The sequence below is a fragment of the Spinacia oleracea genome, chromosome 6, assembly GCF_020520425.1.
Source record: "Spinacia oleracea cultivar Varoflay chromosome 6, BTI_SOV_V1, whole genome shotgun sequence".
Taxonomy (NCBI): Eukaryota; Viridiplantae; Streptophyta; class Magnoliopsida; order Caryophyllales; family Amaranthaceae; genus Spinacia; species Spinacia oleracea.
In genome coordinates, this window is record NC_079492.1 from 148,846,191 (window position 1) to 148,865,182 (window position 18,992).

General features: G+C 38.3%; 2 protein-coding genes across 2 annotated transcripts; one reads left to right on the forward strand and one right to left on the reverse strand.

The window, feature by feature from the left end:
• Positions 1 to 413: 413 nt before the first annotated feature.
• On the forward strand, positions 414 to 3,954 carry LOC110791991 (protein RGF1 INDUCIBLE TRANSCRIPTION FACTOR 1). The gene is made up of 4 exons (XM_021996773.2): positions 414 to 677; positions 782 to 982; positions 1,789 to 2,004; positions 3,136 to 3,954. The coding sequence occupies exons 1-4, from the start codon at positions 675 to 677 to the stop codon at positions 3,436 to 3,438; spliced, it is 723 nt and encodes a 240-aa protein (XP_021852465.1). The 5' UTR covers positions 414 to 674; the 3' UTR covers positions 3,439 to 3,954.
• A 9,871-nt stretch (positions 3,955 to 13,825) lies between these two features.
• LOC130463698 (uncharacterized) lies at positions 13,826 to 17,164 on the reverse strand. The gene is made up of 3 exons (XM_056832912.1): positions 16,991 to 17,164; positions 16,384 to 16,909; positions 13,826 to 13,842 (listed from the first exon to the last, which is right to left on the reverse strand). The coding sequence occupies exons 1-3, from the start codon at positions 17,162 to 17,164 to the stop codon at positions 13,826 to 13,828; spliced, it is 717 nt and encodes a 238-aa protein (XP_056688890.1).
• Positions 17,165 to 18,992: the final 1,828 nt, after the last annotated feature.

Sequence of the window (18,992 nt, forward strand, 5' to 3'; positions counted from 1 at the left end):
AATATATCTCTTAAATAAATACGGAGGGAGTATAACTAATGCCTAATATAAGCAATGTACTCCGTACTGTTTTTAAGGTTGTATAGTATCATTCCCTTATTTATTTTTTATAATTTGAGTAAATAATAATGTACTAGTACTTGTAGTCATAATTAAAATTAATAGAATTGATAAGACCAAAGGACATGAAAATGAAATGAAACGAAAATAGTGGGTATAAACAAAACAGAGCTAGGTCGGTTCATCTCATGACTTCCTTGCGCAAAACGTATCTTTTATTTTATTTTATTTTCCATTTTATTTTTTTCAAATCTTTAAATATATCATCATTTTAGGTTCGGGTCCGAACCTTAGGGTTGTAGCAAAAGAAATTCGATAAAAAAGAAAGGATAAGCACAACTCTTATTTGCTTTAATATAATAAAAGTTTTGATCCTACGCCATCTACCACCTTCTTCTCCCTTCAATATAATTCAACAAAACCCTCTTCACATTTTCTCAGCCTCCACTCTCTCTTAAACTCCCACACTTCTCTCTCTAAAAACTTAAAGAAGCTCAATTTCTCTCTCTATAAAGTTAAAAGAAGCACTCTGTTTTCCCCTGTTTTTCAAACTGGCGATTGTTAATCAAGAAACCCCTGTTGTTCGTGAAATTAAACCCAAGAATCGTAGAATCATGGTACATTTTTATTCGCAATTTAAATTGACACCCTTTTTACCCAATTTCATTTTGTAAATGTGGAGTCTTTTTCATTAATTTTATTTATTTTTGAATTGAAATAGGGTGCTGGAGGTCCAGAAGATGAAGATTTTAACAGATATCCGCCATGGTTGAAGCCTTTGCTACGTGAAAAGTTCTTCGTTCAATGCCAATTTCATGCTGATTCTCACAAAAGTGAATGTAATATGTACTGTTTAGACTGTATGGATGGCCCACTCTGCTCACTTTGCCTTGTTCATCACCGTGACCATCGCGCCATTCAGGTATACTCAAACTGTTCATTAATCACTTTCAATTTCTTAATCACAGTTTATCAATTGGGTTTTTGAAAAATACATTTTGGGTTTTCATCTTTTTGAAGAAAGAATTGATCTTTTCGGTTTATTTTAATTTAATTTTCCGGGTTTTAGGATTTTGATTAGCATAAATGTCTCTGTTAATACTCCGCCAAAAATAATCTGTTTCCCCAAATTCGGTTCTATTTGCCAAAAATGGGATTGTAGAGAGTTTCATTCATTTAGCAATTGTTTTGCTAATTTCAACCATGGTTGGAGTAACATTCATTTTAGCAATTGTTTTGCTAATTTCAACCACGGTTGGAGTAACATTCTAGTTATCACATTAATGAGATAAGTCTAATTCAATATTCTCCCAATTTGTTCATTCTTTATTAAAAAAAAAAAAAAGCTCTCTTTATTAAAACCCATTAACTTTTTCAATGTATTGAAATTAGTTCAATTCTTGCCCACTTCTTCAATGTATTGAAATTAGTTAAAAAAAAATTTAAAAGAAAAAATTAATTCAATTCTAGTAGTCTGCCTGATTTTCTTTCCCAATTTTGAAAAGAATGGCAATGTATTTGAAAAAAATATCTTAACTTGCTCACCAAGCATTTAACTCTGATTTTTTTTATTTTTTTTACAGTTTCTTTACTACCTCAACCAATATTGTTGACTTGTACTTTCATTCCTACTCTGCCACCAATTTTTTTTTTTTTTTTTTTACTTTCTCCCCCAATAATTCAAGAATAATAATTTCTAATTTAATAATTTGAATATAATTTTGACAGATTCGAAGATCTTCATACCATGATGTGATAAGGGTGTCTGAAATCCAGAAAGTGCTAGATATAAGTGGAGTACAGACCTACATTATCAACAGTGCTAGAGTTGTGTTCCTAAATGAAAGGCCACAACCTAGGCCTGGTAAAGGAGTTACCAACACATGTCAAGTTTGTGAACGCAGCCTTCTTGATTCCTTCCGTTTTTGCTCTCTTGGTTGTAAGGTAATTTTATTTTACACTTTACTTTTTATTTTATTTATTGTTTTCTAAGTTAATGTAGGATCATATCTTTTTTATGATTTATACAAGGCAAATTTGCCAAAAAGGACCTTTTATAACTCAAATTTTGCGAGAAAGGACCTTATATAATTTTTTTTGTGAAAACACAAGTAATTTTTTTTGCGAGAAAGGACCTAAGGAATGTTTCCGGCATTGACTGAGCTTTTCCGGCCATTAACTTGCACGTGAGCAGCACGTGTGGCTTACGTTGGCTAAAGACAATGATTTTCCTGACTCTTGAATTTTCAAACTTGATTTTATTTCGGTTTTTCTTTTCAACTTTAGGTTTTAAAGCTTAGAATTTTGGAGGAAAATTGGGTGTGATTAGCAAAATAATGCCACACGTGCTTCTCACGTGCAAGTCAATGGCCGGAAAAAACTCAGTCAATGCCGGAAATTTACTCTTGGTTGTCTTTCGCAAAAAAAATTACATTAATGTGTGATTTCACAAAAAAAAATTTATATAAGGTCCTTTCTCGCAAAAAAATTTACATTAAGGTGTTATTTCACAAAAAAAAATATATAAGGTCCTTTCTCGCAAAATTTGGATTATAAAAGGTCCTTTTTAACAAATTTGCCTTTATACAATCATACCATATCTTCGTTGATTTCATCACATTTCCTAAGCAATGCCAAATTTCCCCAAATTTTGGAATAATTTTCTCGTGATAAAACATATACTCAGTATTATGTATCTCGGTGCACCTATAATGGGTCTGTATTATGTATCTCGGTGCACCTATAATGGGTCTGTATTATGTATTTCAGTGCATCTATAATGGGTCTGTATTATGTATCTCGGTGCACCTATAATGGGAGACTATTGACATTGCTATTTGGTCATTGTGGATTTGATTGACTAATTAATTAATTGGTAGGAAATCTACCTGATTTGAAATGTGGATGGACTGAATCAATTTTGATATTTTGCTTTATTTGAATTGGGTTTTTCTAGGTTTTGATTAATTCAATTCTACCTTTTTAATATGGAAATTTAATATGGAAATTGGCACCATTTTTTGGATAATGTGGTTTGATTTCTATGCTCATAGAATTTTTATTCATTGTGTACAGATTGTTGGTACTTCAAAAAATTATCAGAAGAAGAAGAAAATGCAACACACAATGGGTTCGGATTCTGAGGGCTCGTGTAGCACGAGCAGCACAACCACCAGCCACCACCACTCCCACCACCACTCCCACCACCACGGTAGAAGTGACATGATGGACACCCACTGCAACTACAACCACAACAAGGTGGTGCAAAGTTTTAGTCCCAAAACACCACCACCAACGGCGGCTAGTTTCAGGACAGCCAAGCGTAGAAAGGGTATTCCACATAGAGCTCCTTTTGGTGGACTAATTATAGAATATTAATAATAGCTTTTTAAGTCCTTAATCTCTAAGATTATTGCACTATAAGTCTATATAAAGTCTATATACCCCTCTCTTATATAGAACTAGTTTTGCCATAGTGGTCCACAATTCCTAATGCTTGTGCTTTTTTGGGCCCTAACTTAAAAAGCCAGTGCTAGGTAATGGTAACTCTCTATATGTATATATAGTGATTATGATGCAATAGAAAGTTGGAAATATATATGGTTAGAAATGCAAATAAGAAAATGCCAAAAAAAAAAAAAAAAAGTGGTCAAGGACTTGTGTGAAAAGAAAATAGGCACTTGAATAAGGTTTGGGAAGAAAAATGTAACTATAGGGTTATTGCAAATATTATGGATTTTTCTTTTTGTTTTTTGGTTCATATGTGGTGGAAAGAAGAAGGAAATGTACATATTTTGGTTGCTTTGTCTTGAAAAAGATGGGAAAATGTACTTCTTACCTATATGATGCTTGTATATACATGAAATTATGGAAAATGTCAAACTACTTTTAATATGTTAATGTTTCTACTCTTTCTTTTAGTTAAACGATTGCTTTCTTATTTGATAATATGAGTAATAGCTAAACATGTTACTACATTTTTGTTATTTGAAGTCGAACTTCAACTAATAATATGTTTAATCACTCGTCGATAAACTACTTAGTTCAAAATAAGACTATAAAAGTTGACAAAGTTGACCAAAAAGTCAACAAGTGGTTAGTGTTAATGAGGATAAATAAGTGGTTATTTGCTTTGTCTTGAAAAAGATGGGAAAATGTACTTCTTACCTATATGATGCTTGTATATACATGAAATTATGGAAAATGTCAAATTACTTTCAATATATTAATGTTTCTACTCTTTCTTTCAGGTAAACGATTGCTTTCTTATTTGATAATATGAGTAATAGCTAAACATGTTACTACATTTTTGTTATTTAAAGTCGAACTTTGACTAATAATATCTATAATCACTCGTCGATAAACTACTTAGTCAATAATACTATCAAAGTTGACCCAAAAAGTCAACAAGTGGTTAGTGTTAATGAGGATAATTATCTTGGAAATATTATTCCAATCGCGTTAATGGCGGGGTCCAGAAAGAGGGCACGTGGCAGGTGTTAGTTGGAGAGTGAAAAAAGCTATGAGTGTCTTGATTCGTGGAATCCGGGAACTAAGGTCGGCCGCCTTGAAAAGCTGAATTTAAAAAAGGAGAATGTGTATTTTTGGGCCGTCAAATGGGCCTTTTATCATTCACACGGCCATCACTGAACTGGGGCCCACTTCAAGTGATTCATCGAAATGGAATGCGAATGCGATGACGTCACGTGGTTATGCTTATCTCTCCATTTTATTTGGTATCTTGCAAGTTGGTTGCTATCCGTATATCGTTGGTGCTAGTTAATTTCGTTACAAATCACTTTCATTTTTGCCAAATTACTGTTGACAATGATATGTTGATATACCAATAGTAGAATAGTTCAATCTTTTGTTGTAACATGTAAGTTTGTAATTCACTCTTTCCCTTTATAATTAAGTGCATTTTAACTATGGAATTTCGATTTGACAGGATCATTGTTATCTTTAACTTGTATTCTCTAGGAGATAATTCATATATAGTCATAGATTGAGAATTGAGATAATAAAAATGAATAGTTATATATTTAATGTTTACAATATGTAGTCGTTTTTTATGAAAAATAAAATTAATGAAATCGTCCTTTATATATATACCAACAAATAATTTAAAGGGCTTTTTAACAAGAAAATACAAGTTTTTTTTTTTTTTTTAATAAGACAATATAACATGACTTACTTTGGTGTTTAATTGTTTATACACGATGATAAAATAATGACCGTGTGCGGCGTGATTGCCTTTGACATAATGTTGGATTTTACCGTCATACTTTAGTTGCACGGCTTGCACCCACATATAAGTACTACCTCCGTTTCATTAAGTTCTTTACGCTTTGGAAAATGTGTCCAATAATCAAAACTTTGACCATAAAAATTATCATGAGATATGTTGTTAGATTCGTCTCAAAATGTAATTTATAAATATCAAATTTTTATAATTTTGTGTCATATATAATTTGATATATTAAGATCAAACATTATACCGGAGTCCGTGTAAATAGTAAGTGTAAAGATCTTTTTGAAACAGATGCATATAGTATAAGTTTAAAATATTTACTAATAAAGAAAAATATAAAGAGAGAAATTCAAGATATTTATAAAGAGAGAAACAAAAAAGAATGTAAAGAAAGAAAATCAAGATATTTATAAATAGAGGGACAAAAGAAGGTTAGAGAAACAAAAGATATTTATAGCGCACAAGAGGAAGTTAGTTGGTGTTTTCAACGAACATCCTCCTCATATTCTCATATAACGATCATTTTAGCACCTTCCTTTTGATATTATCGAATTCGTAATTAAGGCCCGCCAAACATTATACGAAGTAGGAATTTTTGTATGTTTCATGAATTTCTTGTTATGTTTACGTTATTGTCACTAATGTCATATCTTATTTAACTTATTTTGATTTATTTCGGATAAAATAAGTTTTGTTAAGTTGAGGTAAGTTAAGATAAGATAAATTCAGAAAAAAATAAGTTTTTTTCAAACATTTTGCACGAGAATTAAGTTTATTTGAGTGAAAATATATTCAGGTAATTAAGTTAAGGTAATTTCAGATGATATAAGTTCAGACAAAATAAGTGGAATAGAATGAAATCTTGTATATATTTTTTAATTTATATACAAAATACTCAGAATATTCGAATATGGTTGATAAATTTAGATAAATGTTAGAAATGGTTGCTCACATATCATTTCATTTATTCACCTAAGTTCAATTAAATGATAAATGAAACTTAGATAAATAAAACACATCCTAATAATGTCAAAGGACCAACTCAACAAAAAACTTAAGCCGATTGCTGAAGCCCCAAGATTAGTTTTATACCCTATTACACCCCCTCACATGAAAGCTCTTTGCGCTTGAAGTGTGGTTGCAGCATAGGCTGCCTCATCCCCAACGCGAAATATTCCACTTTAAAAGGAGGGTGGATGAGATTTTGCTCTGACATCATGTCAAAGTACCAACTCAACCAAAAATTTAAGCTGATGGTTGAAGCCTCAATATTAGTTTTATATTCTATCATATAAGGCCTAATTGTGTCTAATTATATGATGTAGCTTGCACATAAAAGAAATACATATTGCTTTGTTTTTATTTTTTTTCAAATGTAAGAAGAAATATATTACAATGCCCTCCACATGAGTATCAATCCTAATTAATTTTGAGAGTACTTCGTATTGATTTCTAGCAAGTGAATGGTTGATGGGAAGGAGTCTTGAGATCAAAATTTCGATAGATTCCCATAAAGTTGTTATACGATTCAAGTGTTTCACATAAATGATTGTAAGTTTGTAGCTTATAAGACAAGGTTAAGTTGTCACTATATATATACACGTAGTATATGCAAGGGGAATACAAATTAAGAATAGAGAAAAATGAATTGTGTCAATATAAAGAAATCATATCTCATGTTAATTGTTGCACACAATAATGTAATACGGTTACGCAACAACTAGTTACTCCCTCCATTTTGTTTGGGTCCTCGGGTATTCTATTGAAATAGTTTTTTCTCTAAAAAAACAATTTGAAACTATTTACAAATATGAATTTGGTTCATGGAAGATTAGCAAGAACAAAAGGAAATGGAGGAAAAAACTAATTTTATATAGATCAGAAATGACGAGATAGTCAAAGTGTGACCACGCACGTTAATATACAAATAATGTAGAAGGTATAGTGTGACCAATATTTCTAAAGAGATAGATGGAGTATATAGCTTTATAACGATACTTGATAATAAGATGTCAACAAGAGGCCAAATTACTTAAGTGGTTGTTTGATTTATAAAAAAAAACACGGAAAACTGAAAAATCAATGTAATTTGGAGATGAAGGTCGGCTTGTTAAGAGTTCTCCGATTAAGAACATGATATACTTCATACTATGTAATAGAGAAATAATTGATGGAAATAATAGTTTACTTGAACTTGGATAAATGTGGATTTGTAAGAAAAAATAAATCCCTATAATATACCTAATTAAGAAAATCAAAATAAAATGTGAAATAAAATGGAGTAATCACAATAAAACGATTTCTAGCTACGCGTACGGTACACATTGAACTAGAAAATGGAAGGCTTAAGTGAAAATGACAAAAGCTCATTGGCCTACAAATGTCCGACTATGACTATGAAATGTATTATTAAAAGCTCACTTTTTAAAAGGTGAGAAAACAAAATAAAAATGAAGTTATTTAGACACAAAAAATGGAAGGAAACAGAAAAAAAAAAAAAAAAAAAAAAAAAAAACTTGTCGACTTGAGAGTTAAGATTCTAGTGAGTTCACCCAAATGACACGAAGAAGACTCAAAAGTGTAATTGGATATTTTCCATAGTTTATATTCATAGGTTTGATTAAACACCAACAATGTCCTAGTTTTAGTAGTTAAGAATCTCAAGATAGAATAGAATGCGGAGCAACATTAGTATATTTCACCGTTAAGGACCCGAACCTTTTTTCTCTCTTCTCTCTCATCTTTAGGGTTTCAGTTTTCTTTGCCGCTTAGGCCGGAAATAGTTTAATTTATTTCCGACCGTTTTTCTTGTTTTTTCATTGTTTTTTTTTGTCTTGTTTTTAGTTTTTTCCGTTGATTTGTTCCCAATTTATTTTTGAGTTGTCCCCAATTTCTTTAGGTTCTTTTTAGAGTTTTCCAGTTTCTTGATTCTCATCCATGAATGAGAATTTTTTTAGGGTTTCAATTTGGGAAGGAGATTCGGATTCATACAGGTTTAGGGTTTACCATCAACTCGTTGCGAAGAACTCTACTTGAAAAGATGCGAAAACATCGAAAATCACTGCTCGCGTTAAGTTAGAACCGGTGGAGTACGAGTTGTGTTTCAGGATGCAGAATAGTAATTGCTTTGATTGTAACAGTTATGTATTTTCTTTGAATATGTGGTATACAGATCTATTTTATCATTGTAGATGCCGTATGCCTGATTATTAATGAAATTGTTCTTCCCGTTAAAAAAAAAAATTAAAAAAAATATCAAGATAGAAGAATTTGATGATCCTAATTTACCCCTAATAAAAAGAATCTAATTTGATGAACACGTTGTGTTTTGGCATTTGAGAACATGAATGTTACTCCGTAATGTTTAGTGATCCTTTGTCTACAATAGTTTAAATCTCTCAGTTTTATTACTACATTTAAATCTTTTAGTAAATATACAAGTATGGAGTATAAACTTTGTAGCGAAATTGGTCAGTGAGGTGCATCAAGTGAAAGATTGTACAAGCTATTTTGTTGTTAGATGTATGTATCCGATTAATTTGTTACAATTCTGGATCCGCCGATGAGATGGGTGCATCGTATTGAATTTTAATGTAATTTTTGAAAAATAAAAAACTAATGTCAATTTCCATATTAATGAGAAAAATAATAATACATTGAATTTGTCAAAAAAATAAAGTAAAATAAACAATCCCCTACAATGTCGAAATAGCGCACTTTAATTATTCTTGTCGAAAAAGTTGAATGATACGGTGATCACAGAAGCTGAAGCCATGCTGGAAGTGGGCTATGTAACCAAATTGTTGTTACTAAAAGCAATTAAGCTAGATTGGAAATAATTTTTTGTTTGTTATTTCTTATATATGTATTACTCATCCCTTAAAGATATACTTCTTTCTTTCTTTCTTTTTATCCTTTTTATGTGCAATGTGCATCATCCCTTCACATAAGGTCCATAATTGATTGGACCTCATATATATAATATATACGGAGTACTTCGTAGTTCGTACGTGATAATGTTTGAATGCCAATGAGATACGTACATGTATGGGTTCAGTGATAAACAATTGAATATATATGTACAATACTGATTAACTGATATATCTAAATTCACCTTCTTATTTTAATTTGTAATATCTTTGTTACTCATTGTAACAAAAAATAAAATAAACCAATACTGAGTATGTTGTTAGCGGAATATATCATATCATACTAGTTTTTAATAGTGTAACAATATGGAATTTTCTCCTAAAAACATTCATATCAAAGAATAGATGAGCCCACTAAAATGCAAGGTTTCAACTTTCAATTAGATTAATACATCAACTTGCTTGCCTTAGCCATGATGTCACTCGAGTTAATTATTTGGTTTGTGTCGTTTTCTTTTATGTTTCTCTAATTTTTATTTTAGAAAATTAAAATAAAAAAGGAGATATTTTGAAGGGTTGTTTTCCTTAGTGAGATCCACAAAGAAAGAATTGAAGCTTTTGTTTGTTGTTGATGCCTATATATATACACCATGCTGCTGATGTTCTCATTTTTCACTTTCATAATTCAGGTCGGCTCGATTATTTTCGTGTGTCGTGTCACTTGTATAGCTATGTATTACTTAAGTACGTGTTAAAACCACAAACATTTTTAGTTGTATCTTGTAAACTTTTATATTAATATAATAAAAAAAATACCTAAAGCTAAGTAAGCCGTTATTGTAATACGTACTAGGTTACTAGCTAGTATTCTGTATATTTTGACATACGAATACCTAAATACCAATCCAATTGAATATTTATTTCCCATTTTTAATTATTTAATAAATAAAAAGTGATGTCCTAATTAAATAAATAACACTTTTGAATTGATGGGATATACCATTTTGTCAATTATCCCATACATGTGATCCATAATGATCATGTATGTTGGTTTGATCAACATAATGGATGACATACAATGATCTTTTATAAACTATCAAGAAAGATATTCTTGGTGTGTTCATCAATGATGTCAAGTGAACTTGTATACGACAATCCTCTATCTCTAATACGTACCCTATTATGTGAGAAATTTTGATACATTATATATTGCTTTTATTATACCTTTTGAAATCATTAGTTTGATCAATAATGTAAATCGTAGATTAATTTCCCATAAAAAAAATTACATTACAAAAAGTAAAATTGGTACAAATTGATCGCTTAACAACGAACTTTAATGTACTAGCTAGATCACGTGAGTACTTTGATAGATCACGTGAGATATTGTGAGAGTCGTTAAATTGTGTGTATTTTCAAAAGTATATGTTCGAACTACGTACCCGTGGAACCAACATTAAATAGTCTAATTAATAAAATATCCCAGAAAGTAAATTGCCAAAATACCCTCGGCAACAACCTCAAGATAGGTTTTTTTCACAATCTTAGGGTCCAAACATCAGCGTTACAGAGTACCAGGGATTTACACACTTACAAACACGTTTATTTACCATCTATGTCACTATTTTCATCCTATAAATGGTGATTCCTCAGGTATTCAATTCTTTCCGCACAAACTCTCACTCTCTCTCCACTTTCTCTCTCTAGCTTGAAACACACAACTGACTTGAGCGTTGGATGAGCTTTTTTGGGAACGCCCTAGAAATAGCTCACTTTGTTGATTTTGTAGGTCATGAAAGTCGCTCGAGGACATGCATGATGTGGATTGCCTACTCGGACGAGCTCCCCACTCATTTTATACTCATAATTTTTATGCAGAAATTGTCTAGACTCTTTATTTAAAAAAAAAAAAAAAAAAAAAAAGGTAGTTGTCCTAATACATGCTCTGTTTTCAAAAGTATTAATGATCAAAGTTACACGGTGTTCCGGTGTTGTAAAGATGGAAACAATGGGCTTCGAATGAAGGCCCTTTTGTATGTGTTGAAGATCTTGCTTGTTTGAATGAGTGGAGTCCGAATTCACCTGCACAAGAGCAAAGTCACTAGCCTCGGGGGTGTTTCCGAGGAAAGCCCCTCCGATGCCTAAGTAAGAATGATGCTCGGATTCTAGAGAGAAGTTCTCTAGAAGAGTAGTCTTAAGGCGATAAATTGGACGTACCTTGAGGTGTGAGCCTTGGCGGCCTATTTATAGTGTTTGCATAATAAATGCCCATAGGTCATTTATTGTTATTGGGCCTTGGGCCTTAATGGATGGCTGAATAGCCATTGGTAGGTTTGATGTTGTCGTTTAGAGCCATTGGGCTTTGGACTTAGTGGCCCAATTGAGAATCAATTGGGAGCCCAAACAACATGCCCCCCAGACCCGGTCCATTTAGAATTAAATGGGTGGGTTTCCAGCTGTCAGAAGTCCGAAGGTTCCCTCTCTTTTTTGAAAAGGGATGATTTGCATTGATGACAAGTGTTGGGAATTGTAATGTGTCATGGAGATCGTGGGTTTGAGGAAGTTGATGCGCCCTTTATCTTTTCTATAAATACTGGGTGCTTTGCTCCTTTTGAACTTTTTACTCCTTATTTCAAACCCATTCTCTCTCTAAATTCCGGCGATCGCAGTGCAATTTGCTTCTTCAGATCTACGAAATTCGGCCAACTTTAGACTTCGGGAACTTCTATCCGAAGCTCTACTTCTACCTCTACCTCGGCCCCGAAGCCCATTGTTTCCATCTTCAGTCTTGCTCTGAACAATTTGTCACAAGCTGGATGTCAACGCTGAAGCTCGGCCAATCAAGCAAAAAAAGAGAAACTACTCCTCGGAGAAAAACAAAGCCATCGCCGAGGAGGTTAAAAAGTTGCAAGAGGCCGGATTCATCGAACCATGCATGTATCCGAAGTGGCTGGCCAACGTGGTGATGGTCAAGAAAGCGAACGGCTCATGGCGAATGTGCGTAGATTTCACAGATCTGAACCGAGCCTGCCCCAAAGACTGCTATCCCCTGCCAAGGATAGATCAACTGGTTGACTCCACCAGCGGCCATGCACTGCTCAGCTTCATGGATGCCTTTTCAGGCTACCACCAAGTATTCATGCACCCCGATGACAGGGCAAAGACAGCGTTCATCACAAGCGCAGGAGTGTTCAACTACAAAATGATGTCTTTCGGCTTGAAAAATGCCGGAGCCACCTACCAGAGGTTAGTTGACCACGTCTTCGCCGACCAGAAAGGGAGGAATGTGGAGGTCTACGTGGATGACTCCATCGTAAAAAGCATCAAGGAGGAAGACCATGTCAAAGACTTGGCAGAGACCTTCGGAAATCTGAGGAAATACAGCATGAAGCTGAACCCAAAAAAATGCGTCTTCGGGGTAAAGTCAGGGAAGTTCCTCGGATTCATGGTGAGCGAAAGAGGAATTGATGCGAACCCAGACAAAGTCCAAGCGGCATTGGATTTACCCGAGCCGAAGACCAAGAGAGATGTGCAGAGGCTAACCGGCAGGTTAGCCGCACTAACAAGGTTCATATCAAAAGCCTCGGACAAGGGAGCCCCCTTCTTCAAGGCACTGAAACCAAAGAACCTCCCCGGAGGAGAAGCAGAACCAGTCAAGAAAAAAGGGGTCCCGAGGAAAGTGGATCCCGAACTGATATGGGAACAGGAGCAAAAAGAAGCTTTTCAGCAACTCAGAGCCCACCTAGCTCAACTGCCGACACTGGCCAGACCAAAGGAGGGGGAAACCCTGTACCTATATGTCGCAGTTAGCCCTGGAACCGTCAGCGCAGTGCTTCTTCGGGAAGAAGAAAAGAAGCAACAGCCAATCTACTTCACCAGCCGAACACTCACAGGGGCCGAAACCCGGTACCCACTCATCGAGAAAGTCGCATATGCAGTAGTGGTAGCTGCACGAAAACTGAGGCCATACTTCGACTCCCACCAGATCACAGTGCTAACTGACCAACCGCTCGAAAAAGTACTCGACAAAATAGAGAGGTCAGGAAGATTGGCTGCCTGGGCCTTCGAACTATCAGAGTTCGGCATCAAATATCAGCCGAGGACAGCAATCAAAGCACAAGCATTGGCAGACTTCTTGGCCGAGTGCTCATACCAGGAAATGTTGGATGATACGAAAAGCACTTGGGAGGTCTTCACTGACGGATCTTCCACAATAAACGGCTCAGGGGCGGGAGTTGTACTGATCCCCCCGACGGGGAAAAGCATAGAGTATGCATTGAAGTTCGGCTTCAAAGCAACCAACAACGAGGCCGAATACGAGGCCGCAATCGCAGGGATAGAGCTTTGTTTATCCCTGGAGGCCGAACATGTTCGCCTCAAAACTGATTCCCAGCTTGTAGCCAACCAGATCCGAGGGGAGTATGAGGCCAAATGGCCCAGCATGACAGCCTATTTAGCAAAAATTAAATCCTTAACATCAAAGTTAAGATCCTTTGAAGTCATCCTCATTCCCCGAGGACAGAACACGCAAGCAGACGCACTGTCAAAACTCGCAAGCTCAACACTCATCGACCTAAACAGGTCGGTCCACGTGGAAGTTCACCAAGAGAGAAGCATCGACTTGCTACCCACCACAGTATGCAGCTTACGTTCCGAGCCTAGCTGGATGGACGCAGTAGTTGCATACAAAGAAAGGGGAGAACTTCCCGAAGATAAGCTGCAAGCGAGAAAACTGAAAAGATTCAACAGATGGTTCATCATCAGCGCCGAAGGAGAGCTCATGAGGAAATCATTCTCTGCTCCGCTGCTAAAATGTGTGGGTCCAACAGACGCTGACTACATCCTAAGGGAAATCCACCTCGGGATATGCGGAAACCACATTGGAGGTAGGACATTAGCACATAAAGCCCTTCGGGCTGGGTACTGGTGGCCCACTATGGTTTCCGAGGCAAAGCAGATGGCAAGGAAATGCGAGAAATGCCAAAAGTTCGCACCAGCCATCCATCAACCAGCTCAAACCCTACAATCAACACTGTATCCCTTACCATTCGCACAGTGGGGGTTAGACATCATTGGTCCCTTCCCCTCAGCAACGAACCAGAAGAAGTGGTTGATTGTAGGAGTCGACTATTTTAGCAAATGGATCGAAGCCGAAGCTGTCTCCTCCATCACCGAACCTCAGGTCCGCAAGTTCATATGGCAGAACATCATCACAAGGTTCGGCATACCAAGACTGATGGTCTTCGACCACGGGAAACAGTTCGACAACACCCCGTTGCAAAAGTGGTGCAAACAGTTCGGCATACACCTAGCGTACTCGGCAGTCTGTCACCCACAAAGCAACGGGCAAGCCGAAGCTGCTAACAAACTCATCCTCAACGCACTCAAGAAAAGAGTCGAGGATGACAAAAACAAATGGTTAGAAGAGCTACCCGGAACGCTATGGTCCCTTCGGACCACTGAAAAAGAAGCTACCGGACAAACACCGTTCCACCTTGTATACGGATCCGAAGCTGTAATTCCTGTGGAAATCGGAACAGAAAGCCTGAGGATCCAGGCATACAACAGATATGATGGGCTCCAAGGAGAAAGCAACAATCAACTTCTATCCGAAGCTCTCGATCTACTGGACGAAGCTCGGAACGATGCAAGGACACTCAACGCAGCCTATTTGCAGAGGGTCAACAAGCATTACAACCGAAGAGTCAACGCCAGACCTCTAAAAGTCGGTGATCTAGTACTCAGAAACGCCGCCTCGGTTCAGAAAGGACGGATCCATGGCAAACTCTCAGCCACTTGGGAAGGACCATACATCATCCATTCCGAAAAAAGGCCAGGCACGTATATGCTGAAACAGTTAGATGGAACAATCCTGAAGAACCATTGGAATACCGATGTTCTCAAGAAATATTTTGTATGATCTCTGTCTGTAAACCAAGTAAGTTGTTTAATGAGAAGAGGAAAGCCATTGGCACCATGTGTTTCATTAAACTTATCTCTATAATTATTGTCCCTTTATATATATATGCAGCCTCGGATCTGATCAATCCGAGACTAAAAACAGGTTGACTTTGCCCATTCCTTGATAAAATGCAAGAAATGACCAAATCATACACTTCAGGGAATCGTCCAGAATCCTCGGATTCGCGGTACCCTAATAAAATTTGTTCGCAACAAACAGTCGCTCGAATCAAGTTATAAAACTCCGGCTCAGATCCACGGATCGCCGAAGGCATAACTAAAGAGGCAGACTAGCGATCTCTTGCCCAGGTTTCCGAACCACAAGAGATCGGAAGAACAATCCAAACCTCTGAGCAGATCGACGGATTTGAAGAGTCTGGAAACTAAAGAGTCTCTTAGCAGATCTACGGATTTGAAGAACTCGCAAAACTAAAGAGTCTCTTAGCAGATCTACGGATTTGAAGAACTCGCAAAACTAAAGAGTCTCTTAGCAGATCTACGGATTTGAAGAACTCGCAAAGTCAAAGAGTCTCTTAGCAGATCTACGGATTTGAAGAGCTCGCAAAAGTTAAAAAGTCTCTTAACAGATCTACGGATTTAAAGAGCTCGCAAGATCAAAAGGTTTTTGGCAAGTCTACAGAAAGAGGAGCTCGAGAAATCTACGGATCTAAAGACCTAAAATTGCGAAAGTACAAATTGAAAAGAAGCAGCCAAGTAACAAACATTCATTTTTTATTCAATATTTGGGGGGAGTACAAATACACTGAAAACCTCAAAAATTGAAAACAAAATGAAACAGTTAAAATCGGCAGCCATCAACAGACAATACCGGCCTACCGAAGTACTAAAGAAAGCAAAAAGAAATGAGTACAACGCAGCGCCGAGGCAAAAGGGGGAAAAGCAAGCACATATTCGGAAGTCCTCAACTGGAACCGACCGACTCTGAAGAAGACGACTGCCCGAATCCCTAACTCTTGGGAGTCTCAGGAGCGGCCCCTAGGGGAGCATCCTTCGAAGAACCCCCAGCAGTGGTATCACCTTCGGAAGTTGCCTTCTGGGCCCGAGCCTCTGCAAGAGCAGCTTGGCGTTCAGCTTCAGCTTCATCTCGATCAGCTTGGCATTCCACCAAGTGGTCCTCGGCCTGCATCCATAGAGGAACTTTCTCGTTCCAAGGGAAGTGAGGCATGTGCTTCGCAAACATGCGCCGAGCACCCAGGATGCCGTTCCAATACTGCTCTCTACACTGATCAGCAGTGTAGAGGTTGACTCGCTCCTGCTCCAACTTCCGAACATAGTCATCCTTTTCCCGAAGCTTCAGCCGAAGGACAGGCACCTTATCAGCTTGCTGCTGGATCAGCTCCCGATGCTGGACAAAATGGTGGAGCCTTAACTCCGCCTCTTTATGCTCCTTGTCGGCCGCTTCAAATTTAGACTTCATCTCCTGGAAGAGTCTATCTTTTTCCTCAAGTTCGCTAGCGAACTTAGCGGCCATATCCTTCTTTTCCTCAGCAAAGGAAGCGATCTTCTCAGCATCCTCTTCAACTCGGAAGATGAGCTGGCCAACCTCGGTCCCGATCTTCTCAGCAGACTCTCTAGCCTCGCGACTATAGTGAAGGTACAGCTGCTTGAGTTCCGTAAGCTCGGAGAGGAGTTGCCCAGCCTTCTGGTCCAAAATGGGAATATCACGAGCATAAGCCTCACGATATTTCCTCAGTTGTTTCTCCTCAACCGAGCTACACTCGGAAGCGAACGAAGACCAGAAAACAGCCTGGGAACGAGAGAAAGATGAGCAAAATAGGAAAAACATAAAACAAAAACACAACTCAAAGAGAAAAATCTAGCAAATTACCTCGTTCAGATAGTACTGGGCCATCATAGCCGGATTCCTCTCTTCGGCCCCAGGAACCCTCCACTGCGGGTTAGCACGAAGCAGATTCTCCCGAGCAGCCTCGGGGCCCACCAAGGATCCCACGTGAGCCAAGGGGTCCTCTCCCAAAATCGGAGCCCTGGCATATCGAGCCATCGTCTCCCTTACTTCTTCGGGGATCCGTTTTAGCGGAACATCCGAACAGGGATCAGCATGGATCAGCCTATCCAGGGCCGAGGTAGAAGTAGAACCCAAAGTTGAGTGGCGCCTCTTCCTCGTCAAACCTTGCTCGGGCTGCTCCTCCTCTCCAGCAGAGGGAACCTCCTTCTGAACCTCGGGGACCGCAGCTTCGGGGCCCGAGAGATCTATCATCTCCTTGTCTGGACTCTTCTCCCTCTCGAAGGGAAGATCAGCAGACTCCTTCTTCTCCCCAGCTACCTCAGGGACATCCGAACCAGGAACAAAATCGGCTTCAATCGCCTCCATCACCTCGGTGATATCCTGGATTTCGATCCCCAAAGCAGCAGATGGTTTAAGGGGAGAAGGGATGATATCTTCCTCGACCAGCGGCTGATCCACGGGCGGCGGTTCAGCAACCACCACACTCTTTAACTTCTGCCCTGGCAAGGGCATGAAGTGAAGAAGATTCTTAGGAGGAGGCATGACTTCCGAAACCGCTTCCTACATAGCAAGCGTTCAAAGATTAGTTTCCGAAAAAGGGAGAAACGAACTACAAAAAATCCAAGTCAGAACAAATACCTTCTCCGAGGGCTGAGAAGCCTTCGCTTTCTTCGGATGCGTGGACGGCCTCAAAAGAGTGCTACCCTTCCTTTTGCGTTGATCCTAAAAAGGGGAGACCAAGGGTCAACGAATATAAAAGAAGAAAAAGGAAGAAATAGAGAAAAAAGCGGGAAATACCCGGTTCCTAGATAAAGTGATATCTATCCGAGCCGGAGATGAAACCGAAGGAACGGCACGCGGCACAGCGTCAGTCCCAGGACCCTAAAAAGATGGTCCAGGACCAAGACGTTAGCCGACGGCCAACCGAAAAGAAAAAGATAAACAGAAAATCGAGCTTATAAATGAACACTCACCGGGTCCGAAGTTGTCTTCAACTCAGGAAGCACAACCTTCACAGGAACAGCTTCAACAGAAGAGGCGGAATCCCACGGATCAGCTCGAACTTCGGATATCCGAGCAACCCCCGAAGGAGACAACACGTAATCCTTCAGACGAGGATTACGAGGGTTATCTTTTCCGAACTTGTACTCGGGAGCCGGGTCGTGAATAGTCTTCAAATCCAAAGAAATGCCCAACTTCTTAGGATCAATGCAGCTAAAGCCGTACTCTGCAAAAACAAAGCACAAAACATGTCAGCAAAACGAAACAGGAAAGAGGACAAACTCACTGAAAAAACGGTCTCAGCCGAAAGACACCTACCCCTGTCAAAAATCCTGCTGAGACCGGCAACAGCAAAAATGTCCTCCCTCAAAATGTAATTGAGATTCGGGAGCCAGCTAGACGGCAGTCGATGGTTATCCTCTTGAGCCAAGAACCACTGGAGGAGGTCCACATAGTGGCGATGGTTCCGATCTGGAGCTGCCACACCCCTCATATCAGGATCAGGAGCCACGAACCACTTCGGAGGACGATAAAAGTTGGGATGCTTCGGATCCGTCGGCACACGGACGAGCAACCACTCCGTCTTCCAATTGTGGTCAGAGCTAAGGTAGGGGTACGCCGTGATGTAGTTCGGATCCCCCCTCTTTCGGGACTTCTTGTTGACAATGGTCCACCAACCATACCCATCACCCTTGGAAGCATGGTTGAGAACCAGATCGTGAAGATCCCGAAAAATAGCGACAGAGCAAGGGAAATTGACGAAGTCACACACCCATCTAAATCCGATTATGTGCCTCATAGATTTGGGTGTGAGCTGGGCCAAACTAATGTTGTACGACACCAAAAGCTCGGATACGAACGG